At 41.7% G+C, this 12,916-nt stretch overlaps 1 protein-coding gene across 1 annotated transcript in view; it reads right to left on the bottom strand.

Annotated features, from left to right (window-relative positions):
• Window positions 1-1,608: 1,608 nt before the first annotated feature.
• The window catches only part of SLC12A8 (solute carrier family 12 member 8), an 85,135-nt gene continuing 73,827 nt past the window's right edge, over window positions 1,609-12,916 (bottom strand). The window contains exons 10-13 of the mRNA XM_074967182.1: window positions 12,448-12,545; window positions 6,718-6,835; window positions 5,066-5,126; window positions 1,609-1,782 (exon numbers count right to left, since the gene is read on the bottom strand). Coding sequence (XP_074823283.1) covers window positions 1,617-1,782; window positions 5,066-5,126; window positions 6,718-6,835; window positions 12,448-12,545 — 443 coding nt within the window. The 3' untranslated portion in view covers window positions 1,609-1,616. The remainder of the gene's footprint in view (window positions 1,783-5,065; window positions 5,127-6,717; window positions 6,836-12,447; window positions 12,546-12,916) is intronic.

Genomic DNA, 12,916 nt, shown 5'->3' on the forward strand with positions numbered 1-12,916 from the left:
TTAGAACACAGCTCAGGACCATCTCTATGTATTTCTATCTGGTTTTTTTTTTGTTTATTTGTTTGTTCTTTTAAAAGGAACGTAACTAAGGAATCCTGAAATGAATGTCTCTAACATGAAACAGCTTGGGGTGGGTCAACCTTCAGGCTGAGTTAATTTGACAGCGTCCCATTAATTTTCACAAGGGCGATCATTTAAGTAATGCTGAATTGTGACCAAAGCAGAAAATTAAAACGTGGAGCAAACTTTCAGTAGCAACCCAGAATAACTTTATTCATGATTTTATTGGAAAAGCTGATTTCCTTCCACCTGGAGGAAAATATCACATGGTAGAAACAGCGCTCAAATGGGCTGACCCTGTGAGGTGCTGCTGAATGCCTTCAGCTCCCATCGAGTTCAGTGGGAGTCAAGGGCCTTCAGCCCCTTCTAGTAGCATTGGTCCCAAAGCTAGCAGGAATTCACAGAGCTTTTTCTGTAGCAGATGCAGAGAACTGGTTATTATCTCACTGAACAAGAAATAAAAAATTGAAAGACTCAAAGATTAAAGGAAATTAATGATCACTCCCTTTTTTTGTACATTTTAAATGCCCAGACTTATTTTGCAGTGCTCACTACTATTTTACTACATACTCCTGAGGCCTGCTCCTTCATTTCAGACCTCTGCAGGAGCTTTGCCTGCATTGCTTCCTACCTGAAGGACTAAGCAGAAGTAATACATTTCTTCTTCTGACTGAAGTAAGGATGTGTCCACGTATATCCTAAAAGGTACTTTTTAATCATTTATATAAATTATTATTTTAACTGGGACATGTCATATTTGGAAACACTGTATACCTTCAGGAAGAGGGTCCCAGATTATCACCTATGTTTCAAGATTCAGCTTCTCCCAATCCTCATTTCTGTGGTGATGTTGAAAACAGCTCTTTAGTGCTGATAAAACATAATTTCACAGTATGACGATACAGAAGAGTTCATAAATTTAAGTGAATGGATTTGATTCCAATTTTGAACACACTTCATAATTCTCTTGCCTTCACCATTTCGGCCTATCCTCTAAATGCCTTAAAGCACTTTATGAGCACCAATTATTTAAAACACACATCACCCCTGTGAGGTAGAAAAATATTATTTTACAGACAGGAAAACTGGGGCATAAAGAGGTAAAGTGACTAGACTAAGTTTGCACCGAATCAGTGGCAGGACTGAGAACAGAACCCAGGAGTCTTAGGTCTCAGCTTGCTGCTCTAACCAAAAGATCACACTGCCTCCATATTCAGTCCGTGGACGTTTCAAATTGCATTCTTCAAGTGTTTCTAGTTTTCGTAATATTTAGTGTGTACAGTATTTGAATTCTTTAGATTTCTAATGCTATTGTCCTCAGTTACTGATCACTTTAGTCCTTTAATTTGTTTTTCTCAACTGGCTAGGATATGGAATCCTAGTTAAAATTGCAAACTTGTCCTTTGTAAAAAAATAAAATAAAAAGACACAACCCCAAACAGTGGAAGCATTAAAAAATATAGTCACATTGTTCAAGTAGTGTTACCAGGTGCCACAGCAGTGATTAGTGTTAAGTGGCTGCTGGAGTGAACCACCGGATCCTTTTTTTTCCTTTTTTACTGAAACTGATTGACAAACTCTTCTCTTCTGATAACAGAGGAATGGTGGTAGCGGTCTCGAGAGGCAAAATCTGCATTCTCTTCGGTGAGCTGAGTGGTCTCCATGCCAACTGTTGCAAAGGACGGTGTAACAACAATCTGCTCCTCTGGGGATGGCCTTGTCCTGAAAACAGACAAACACACAACCTTCAGATGTCCCATTGTTTCCCAATCTATCAGCAGCTGTGCTTTGAACTATGTAAACAAAACAAATCAAATCTCTGATGCACGAAGACTTAGAAAAAAGATACTAAAAACCTTTCTTGGTGGCTATGTGAGTTGCAGAACTCAGAGAACATTTTCCTTTACTAGAAAAAAATAGTAACATTGCTCACAAAAACAACGAGGAGTCCTTGTGGCACCTTAGAGACTAACAAATTTATTTGGGCATAAGCTTTCGTGGGCTAAACCCCACTTCATCAGATGCATGGAGTGGAAAATATAGTAGAGAGGTATAAATACACAGCATCTGAAAAGATGGGAGTTGCCTTACCAAGTGGGGGGTCAGTGCTAACAAGCCAATTCAATTAAGGTGGAAGTGGGCTCCATGCTTCTGATGAAGTGGGTTTTAGCCCACGAAAGCTTATGCCCAAATAAATTTGTTAGTCTCTAAGGTGCCACAAGGACTCCTCGTTGTTTTTTGCTGATACAGACTAACATGGCTACCACTCTGAAATCGATTGTTTATAAAGATTTTCTTAATAAATATCCCTCCTCTCCTTGGTTGCTGTCCAGTTGCTCCAAAGCTCTTCAGCCACATAAAGTGAGGCAGAATTTGTTTCAATCACAGTTGCACTTTGTGGCTGCTAACAAGTAAAAAGGATAACCATATATCTTACCAACCCTTTTCGTAAGTTTACAGGCAACGTGGTTGCAGACAAGTGAGAAGTATTTACTTCTAGTCATCCTACTCATAACGGTAAAGGTCAGTCAATGTAACTTTATTCTACAGTAAGATTTTTAGTGATCTCTCTGTCTACAGAATATAATCTACTGTATTCAAGAGAACTTTTTCAAACCTAGGTGTCTAAATTTAGGCAACTCAGTATTGTCAACCTCAAGCATTCAAAAATCATGAATCAGGACCAAAAAAAGCATGAGATTGGCTTAAAAGTCTTGAGATTTTTAATAAATGGTGGGTTCTTTATTGTTGCCTCTGGTTTCTGACTCCTTAGGATGCACACGCTTCATGATTTCAAGCTTTTCTCTGCAACCATGAGGTCTAGAAACTTACTTATTTATTTTTTAAAATGAAAGCTGAGATTTTCATGGCATCTCTTGATTCCAGGAGCTGGGGTTTGAGAAACACATCAAAATTCACATGACTCACAATACAATTGTGAAAGTTGGCAACACTGTTCCATCCATATATAATATCTGAATAAGTAGCCTGATTTTCAGAGGTGCAAAGAGCCTGCAGCTGCCTTTAAATTCATTCAACATCTTCCAAGATTGGGCCCTCAGTCTCGTTAAAATGTCCTTTCCCACCTTGCTTTGCAACTTGTAAAAATAAATCTGAAGCCAAACCACCCACAATTTATTTGTGTGTGATATCCTGTATATAACACAGCTTCAGGGGTGTGCTTTAAAAAAAGAAAAAGAAAAGAAAAAGAAAGCTCCTCTGGGAATTGACTGCAGGCATTATTATAAGGCTACCCTACCAGCTGTCTAAATTAGAGAGATTTCATCTTGTGACAAGAGATAAACAAGATCAACTTCTAACTTGGACTGCTGCCAGCCTTACACTCAATCCTTCCTAGCTGTGTCTCGACCGATCGATACTACTGACAAAAGGCACCAAGGACTCTATCATGCTGCCAAGCTGCAGTCTAAGAACCTCTGGTAATAGTGACACATCTACCCAAAGATGTGGAACTGGCTCATTACAGGGGGAAGGAACATCTCTCTTTTTACGCCCACAGGGTGCATTCCTTCTCTGCTGCACTGCAGCTCTCTGTTGCGTACTAAACTTCAGCGGGTGTTGGGTATGGAATGGTCCACAGAGATTTGAAGTGGGAATAAAAAATATGCAGAGGTGTCAGGAAAGGAGAATCTTTCTCTACATGTGCAATGTGTGTATACAAAGCAAATAATGAATGTGCATATACACCTATGGGGAACTGGATGGACACAGTGTACAGGATACAGATCCTCGTGCTGGGTTTGACTCACTATGCAATGAGTAATTCTGACTAGCCGTTTAGCACTAACCCATCCATCCATCCTGTTCTCATGCTTCACCTCATAACTCTTCTCTTTCACTCACATCGGAATACAAACGAACAATGTGAAAAAAGAAAGGGAGAAACCCCTGGACCGAATAAGACACGTAGAAAGCTTAATTCTTCCTCCTTTGCCTGTATTTTATCTAACTCAGGTTCTGATCCTGCTAACACTAATGAAGGTATGAAACTTTATTCCTGGGAATAGTCCCAGTGCCCACAGGAGTAAAGTTATATGCACGATTATGGGTTTGCAGGACTGGCACCTTTGAAAAAAGACTTCAAGGCAGGTCCCTTGTCTTCTTTTATATAGGGGAAGGCAGATTGTCTAGTGGAGAGGCCACTGGGCTAGGAGTCAGGATGTCTGGGCTCTATTCCTTGCTCTGCCACTGACCTGCTGGGGAATCTTGGCAAGTCACTTCACTTCCGTTTCCCTCCCACCCTTTGTCGATTTAGACTGTAAACATTTTGAGACAGGAGGTGTTGATCGCTGTGCACAGATACTTAGCACAATGCGGCCCCGGTCTTGCTTGAGGTCTTTAGGTAATAAAATAAATAAATAATATCTAAAAAACACCATGCGCACCAATGGTGTTATACTAAAATACAACAAGAAACAGTCATCATCATCTATTCTGAATAGCAAGCTGTGTGGAACCTGGAACCCGACCTCTGCTTTCCTCCAGGAATTGACACTAGCCAGGATCCTCGCTAGCATTCCCATCCGAATACTGGGTTAGAATATTGCTATCTAGCACATACAGGGCTTTTCTACACAGTGGGGTGATTCACTCTATGGCATTCTGATTTCTAAAGAGCACTCAGGTGGTGCACATTAATTGGTCTGTGCAGCCTCTGCTGAAGTGCACTAAAGGTTCCCTAAAGTGCATTTTCATGTAAATAGGAGTAAATATTTATTTTTGCCAGTAAAGTAGGCATATGCAACTCTGAATATAAGAAGGGGGCAGGTCTATTGATTTAAGTAGTAAATAGTTTTACGTAGTCACTTTCTCTAGCCATATCAGCACTCTAAATACAAGATGATATCAGTTATATCAAGGAACTCCAATGCACCAAAAGAGGTGTGTAACAATTCTGCAACACTGCCACATTTATGCACAATTTCAATTGTTTATTGTTAAGTGTGAGCATTACTTAGGTCACCGCCAAGTGATTAGTACCAACCTGCATGAGCTGACCAAACCTAACTTAATCCAGCTGAGAAAACTGAAGTTAGCTGCTGCCCCTGCAAAGGGAAAACACATGAAAAGTCACTATGCTGCTAATTCTCTCATAATAGCTTTACATGATCTAGACTTGGAATAAAATCTCAAACAAATGTGCATATTGTTATTAGCCCTACTTACACAAAAGGTTACAGGTTTAATAACTGTGAGAATGTGTCTCATTTTTTCCCATACACGAAAGCTTTTTAAAGATTCTCAAGAATGTAACCTGAAGAGAGAACCATTGATTATTCCTAGACGTAAGCTTTATTAAACTGCAATAATAATATACCCTATATTTTCACCAGTAGATCTCAAAGCACTTTACAAAGGAGTGTGTATCACTATCCCCATTTACAGATGGGGAAAATAGACACAGAGAAGTAAAGTGACTTGCCTGAGATCACCTGGGCAAAGTTGGGTATAGAACCCAGGGCTCCTGAGTGCCAGGCTAGTGTTCTAGCCACTAGGCAACATTGCCTCCTCTACTGGTATCGATTGTGACAAAATGTAGTGATAATTTAAGGGGGAGAAAACTCAAAAGCATGTTCAAACTGTATAAAAAACAAAGACTGAAAAGCTAGGACGTTTTAAGTTAAGGTAAATCTTTCAAATAATATGTTGGAAAATATGGAAAGATAGCATTAAGGTTCTCCTAACAACCTTAACTCTGCCCCAATATTCCATATCGGAGATAAACTGAGGCTGAAAAATGGGGAACTGATGTGTAGAGGGTAGATGGGATATTCAACAACTTAACTGCTTATTTCTATATTTCTTACAATTTGCGTTCATGGGATCTCCAATCTAGCAACCTCAAGTCTAAATTATCAAAAGAGGATATTTTCAAAAGCATGTGAGTGATTTAGGAACTCATTGACTTACTCTTAAGCAAAAGGGCATTGCAAAGGTCTCTGCATGTGATTGGCTTATACTGTACAGGCTACGGTAGCTTTGCTTTCTGAACTTGATTTAGTATTTAATTTTGAACCTGTACAGTATAAGCCAATCACATGCATAGACCTTTTCAATGCCCTTTTGCTTAAGAGTATTTGCTCAGATTATGTTCCTCACATATTCAACCTGTTTAATTCAGAATCAAAAGGCCTTCTTGTTTTGCCATTACAAACACTGAAATTTAATGAGATACTTATCGTAATTCCAATTTTCACAGCAGTTTTCTCAGGTGGATTTATATTGACTAATTAGGTTTATTAAAGTGTATTTATAGATTAGCCATTGATGTAATACATTTAATATCTGCAATTCCTACTAACTCTTAACATCAGTGCTTTTACTTATAGTAATTGCTCATTCTAATTTATTTTACAGCATAGCAAAACAGCTTATTAACTTTTAAACAAGATGGTTAAACTCATCAGAAACAAAAATTAATCTGGTAATGCTAATTGTAGCCAGAAACAAATATATAACTATGTTTAAAGACTCAATTAGCAAATTTTGCTATAAACTAGCAAGGAATCAAAATCTGCCATTTGTAATGTGTAACTCACATGTTAAATGAAAATGCCTTAATTTCAAATTAACTCCAATTAAAATGTAATAGGTTTTTAAGATGATTTAATGCCACAGAAGATTAAAAATACTCACCGGGGGGTAGTCCAGGACTCATTTGGCCAATGTAGAAATACAGAATAATTGCTACACTCAAATTAATGAGAGTGTAGATCCACTGAATGACAAACATGATTACAAGCGATCCGATTGCCTGTTGAAAATGCAGTGTTCAGGATTACTACACAGTGCACGATTGTCTTTCCCTGTTACACTAACAAATATTTCCTGCAAATTCCAGAGGATGTTTTCTGCCACTTTTCTGATCTTGTGCAAGACCTGGCAATACTCTGGCCCCTGGGGGAGTATTACCAGCTACACAGCGCGGTTGCCCAGGGCAGGAGTTTATTCTTCAGGATGAAAATAGGCCAATGCCAATGATGAAGCCAAATAAAAAGCGGCCTGTACCTATGGACAATCTAGTATTTTTATTGAGTATGACAGTACTGGAGCTTTCAAGGTGTCATTTGAACATCAGAAACTTCACCTTCACCAGCCTTGCCAAACCCTGTGCACCAAACCACCCACATTTTATATTCTACCGAAAACCTACATTCTGCACCCCCAGTGCCTCCTCTGGAGTTTTAACCAGTAGCTCTGGATAGTCATAGATCCCCTGGCCATACCCTACTGGTCCTCTGGCCTAGCTCTCCTCTGTATAGGGGTGGGGAGAGAGCTGCCACAGATCAGCTGGGTGATATACAGGCCGCAAAGACAGACTTCTCTGTGGCTCCCAACCCAAACACAATGGAAATACACTAGGCCCATCAAAGTCAGCAGAATTTCAATGGGCTTCAGATCAGGCCATAAAGGTGATTCCTTTGTGACTTTTTGCTTGTTTTTCGCAAATTTGGATGAACATTTTCCAAGTTTTTCACCCATCATATAGACGGGTTGAGATTTGCCACCTGTCAACATGCAGCAGAATTTCGCCCAAAGGTCATTACTATAATGATGAGAGAGATCTATGATGCAGCTGCCTTACAACATAATCATCATTATTACTATTTCCTTATTTGCTTCCTGTAGCACCGACAATGTGCAAGGAGTTGTGCCAGTATAACAGGAGGTATGGCTCCTGCCCCAAAGAGCTCACACAGAAGAAAATAGAAAGATAAAATAGATAGGAGAAGGGAAACAAGAAGGGGATCAACCTAGAAGTAAAGTGGTCAAGGTGACCGCTTTGTATTATCAAACTCTGTATTACAGATTTAAAAATACAGGGTATAATTTCAAAAGCATCTAAGTTTCGTTTTCAAAAGTGACTTAGGAGCCTGAGTCCCATTGTGCCTAAGTGACTAAAGCCCAGATCCTGAAAGGCATTAAGGTCCTAACTCCCATTGATTTCAATTAGGTACCTTTGAGGGTATGGGCCTAGACCTCTTTCAGAAAGGGACATAGGCACTTCTGAAAAATGTATCCATACAAAGTATTCCTGTGTTATCCTCAGGCACACCATCCATAGAGTCTCATAGGTGTCAGGGTAAACATGAGTTGTCAGGAGGTGTCTGAATGGGGGTCAGAGTGGTGCCAGCTCAGGAAGCATGTTCCAGGTCTGCGGGAAAGCATGGAGATACTTGTAGGAGAAACAGTTAAGCAAGTCTAGGCTGGCATTACTGCCAGAGCTGAGCAGGCAGGGGAGTGGGGCAGACAGAGGCAAGGGGTCAACAAGTATATTTATAGATGTGCACATATATTATTAAGCTTCCATATCAAGTCTTTTAAATCACTGTGTACCTACCGCAGCCCTAGTTATCCACCATGATCTCTTTCCAATCCAAATCATTCCACAGAAGCCAAGTCTGCTTTAATGACAATGTCAGAATCACCTCTTTACACAAATGTAAGAATTCCCCATGCTTATGGGAGGTGTTAACTGCAGTCGTGGTATAGGAGCTCAGTGTTTGGGAACCATGCTATTTACTGATCCAAAATGCAGGCGTTAGCTTGCAACTGCTTAGAAGATTTTATCCACTCAAGAAAAGACACCGAGCATGCATCCCACCCATCTCATCACAGTCCAGCAGGGCCTTTCTCTAGCATTTAGCATTTGGTGAAGATGAGCTACTGAGCAATGTGGTTGAAATGTGGTTGCCAAAGCCAAGCTAAAGATAGTGGGTAATTTAATAGGTGTGCTGTATGTTGTTTAACTGTACTCACTATACATATACATGAAATCACGTATGTGGAGACAATATCCACGTGATAAAGTGCAAAGCCATGTGATAAATTCATTTATCATGTATCGAAGGGGTAGCCGTGTTAGTCTGGATCTGTAAAAGTGGCAAAGAGTCCTGTGGCACCTTATAGACTAACAAACGTATTGGAGCATAAGCTTTCGTGGGTGAATACCCACTTCTTCAGATGCATGCTCCAATACGTCTGTTAGTCTATAAGGTGCCACAGGACTCTTTGCCGCTTTCATTTATCATGTACTTCTGACCACTTTTCCTGCCACCTGCTCCAATCCATCTCCCCAAGACTCATTTCAATTTTCCAAATCCCTCAGCTACTTCAGACACCTGCGATTTTTTAAAGAGAAATGTTTCCTCCTCCTTCCCCAACGGTGGGAATTCCCTCCAAAATTACTCTTGCCCCAGATCTGGGAAAAGCAAAATTCTATGCAGTAACGGTTCCTTGATACATAAAAATGGCATGGCTTCTAAGCTGACATCTGACTACACTGCATGGCTAGAAAGGGGAGCTTCACACCATTGATAAGGGGGAGATTCCTAGTCATGTTCTTTCTGGTCTGAAAAGGCCCTGAGGTACTGGCCTTTGAATATTGACATTTTTATGTATAGGAAAGCTATTTTTGGTCATTGTCAGATATTCTGATTATGTGCAGTGAGCCCTGTACAGTGGGATTCCTTCTAAGTAAGGCACCTAGGTTTTACAGGTGGAAGGCTAAAAGGTAGTCCCAATCAAAATGCAACATTCCTAAAATAGTTTTCTGATACATAGGTGGCACATACAGAATGCACGTGGTATTCAGATTCTAGCAGCACAAGTCTGGATTAGACACTTCACTTCTGAGTGGCAAAGCCCTGAGTAAACTATGCTGATCATCCAACGTTAGTGCTTCTAAAAGCTTTATACCATAATACATTGCCAGACTGGATCAGACCCGAAGCCCAGTATCCTGTCTCTGACAGTGGCCAGCACCAGATGCTTCAAAGGAAGGATAGGAACCTCACCATAGGCAGATGTGGGGTAATGTGCCTCCCCATGAAGGTTTCACCCTGATCTGTAATAGCTAGAGATTGGGTTAAGTCCTGAAGCATGAGGTTTAATAAACGTTCCACAATTTTTGTTCGCATTAGGTATCACTATGATATACACCATCATATAGCCCGATATCACTTTCTGTAGGGCTGAACTTTACGGGTAGCGAAGCGTCCAGAGGCACCCCTGGACTGAATAGCACCCTCAATGGCAGGAAGGCAAGTGGATGCATGTGACATAGGCAGCACATGGATTCCTCAGCCTGTTGCCAGAAATTTGAGAGAAAAAGTAGCAAGGAGAGCATTCTTCTGCCATTTACGAAAAGGACCCATAGAAATGTGCACACCCAGCCACTGTGACCAGCCAGGTCTTGCTGACTGATTCCTGTAACTTCACCACCGCCGGTCTCTCAGAAACCACTTCGAGAAAAGTGCAGTTGGCTCAGAATGCAGCAGGGAAGTTAATCATTGGTGCAAGATATCACAGCCATGTTCATCTCATTCGCACATCACAGCCTGGGCTCCCAATGGTGCGTTTCAAGCTGATTTTACACTGTCTCGTTCATAGTCTTGTTTTGCTTATTTTGCCATCAGCCTACATTTCGCCTTGCTCCTTAGAGCTTCTAACTACTATGGGCCACATTCTACTCTGGGTTACACCACCTAAATCCAGAGTAACTCTGGATTTACATCAGCAAGACTGAGAGCAGAATGCACCCCTTTCTTCCTAAATATGGATTGGAAGCAGGAAGTCAGATCCTAGGTTTGATCCTCTAAAATTATGGCGTTCCCACCCTATTTAAATAAGATCAACCATTTCTGTCCCATGTTGACTTTTAGTGAGATCCTGGCCTGGCCTGCTCACACATGGAAGGGAATAAGACAGAATACGCCCACTATTTGCATTTTGTGGTAGGTGAAAGCATCCTCTGCAGAGTCACTAAGCCCTTTCCCACTGGCCCAGGTGGGCAGTGATTGGGCGGAACGAGAATGGATAGAGCCTTGGCTCTGCGCCCCCCTCTCAATGCACAGGGCAGCACAACTGCACCAGGTAGAGTGCAGATGCAGGGTACTTGACCCCAAGGCATTGAGGAGGTTCGGGATTGGGAGGCAGACTGCGACTTTGAGTCATAACCTCCTTCCTGGGCTATACCTGCAGCAGCCAAACAATGCACTGCCACATACACAGGGCTCATGGCAAAGTCACAGCTAATCATAGAATCACAGAATAACAGAGTTGGAAGGGACCTCTGGAGGCCATCTAGTCCAGTCCCCTGCCCAGAGCAGGACCAATCCCAACTAAATCATCCCAGCCAGGGCTTTGTCAAGCCTGACCTTAAACTTCTAAGGAAGGGGATTCCACCACCTCCCTAGATAACGCATTCCAGTGTTTCACCACCCTCCTAGTGAAAAAGTTTTTCCTAATATCCAACCTAAACCTCCCCCACTGCAACTTGAGACCATTACTCCTTGTTCTGTCCTCTTCTACCACTGAGAATAGTCTAGATCCATCCTCTTTGGATCCACCTTTCAGGTAGTTAAAAGCAGCTATCAAATCCCCCCTCATTCTTCTCTTCCGTAGACTAAACAATCCCAGTTCCCTCAGCCTCTCCTCATAACTCATGTGTTCCAGTCCCCTAATCATTTTTGCTGCCCTTCGCTGGACTCTCTCCAATTTTTCCACATCCTTCTTGTAGTGTGGGGCCCAAAACTAGACACAGTACTCCAGATGAGGCCTCACCAATGTCGAATAGAGGGGAACGATCACATCTCTCGATCTGCTGGCTATGCCCCTACTTATACAGCCCAAAATGCCATTGACCTTCTTGGCAACAAGGGCACACTGTCGACTCATATCCAGCTTCTCATCCACTGTCACCCCTAGGTCCTTCTCTGCAGAACTGCTGCCTCACCATTCGGTCCCTAGTCTGTAGCGGTGCATTGGATTCTTCCGTCCTAAGTGCAGGACTCTGCACTTGTCCTTGTTGAACCTCCTCAGATTTCTTTTGGCCCAATCCTCCAATTTGTCTAGGTCCCTCTGTATCCTATCCCTACCCTCCAGCGTATCTACCACTCCTCCCAGTTTAGTGTCATCCGCAAACTTGCTGAGGGTGCAATCCACACCATCCTCCAGATCATTAATGAAGATATTGAACAAAACCGTCCCCAGGACCGACCCTTGGGGCACTCCGCTAGATACCGGCTGCCAACTAGATATGGAGCCATTGATCACTACCCGTTGAGCCCGACAATCTAGCCAACTTTGTACCCACCTTGTAGTGCATCCATCCAGCCCATACTTCTTTAACTTGCTGACAAGAATACTGTGGGAGACCGTGTCAAAAGCTAAGCACTAAAGCTTTTCATTCAGCACTGTGTATCTGAGCTTTATGATTAACCAACCACATAATGACTTGGGATACTGGAAATGAAAACCCCCTTACCAATATGCCAATATATTTTACTGCATTGATTGTGATTTGTTTATTTTTACTTTTCTACCATCCTAAAGCGATGCTCAAAGTAAAAGAAAGTGACTTACACCAACAAGGGAAACCCAGTGATTGCAGAGTCTGGAGTAGAAGGAAACTGGCATTCTCTGAATTTCTAGTTCTTGATTTTGTTGCTTTACATTTGTATCTATAGAAAGAAAAAGAAAACTGAAGCATTACAAAACCAACACAGGTGATGAAGTAGAGCCGCATCCTAGGAAGCTGCCAGGTTACCCCTTGGTTAGGGTCTTTGTCCCCAATCTACATCAAGTTACATGAAAACAAGACTTCCAACTTGCATGACAAGGCTTAACCAGGTTTAGCGCTGGTTGTAGAGAGGCAGGGTTGTCTAGCATTTAGAGCCGGAGACAGGGAGTCTGGGGTTCTATTCCCAGATCTGCTATGGATTCTTTGTATGACCTTGGGCAAGTCATTCCCACTTTGTGCCTCACTTTCCTCCTATGGAGGATATAATAATAAAACCTCACCGGGGTTTGTGAAGCTTAATTAATCAATGCT

Source organism: Natator depressus, chromosome 11 (genome assembly GCF_965152275.1).
Source record: "Natator depressus isolate rNatDep1 chromosome 11, rNatDep2.hap1, whole genome shotgun sequence".
Classification (NCBI taxonomy): domain Eukaryota; kingdom Metazoa; phylum Chordata; order Testudines; family Cheloniidae; genus Natator; species Natator depressus.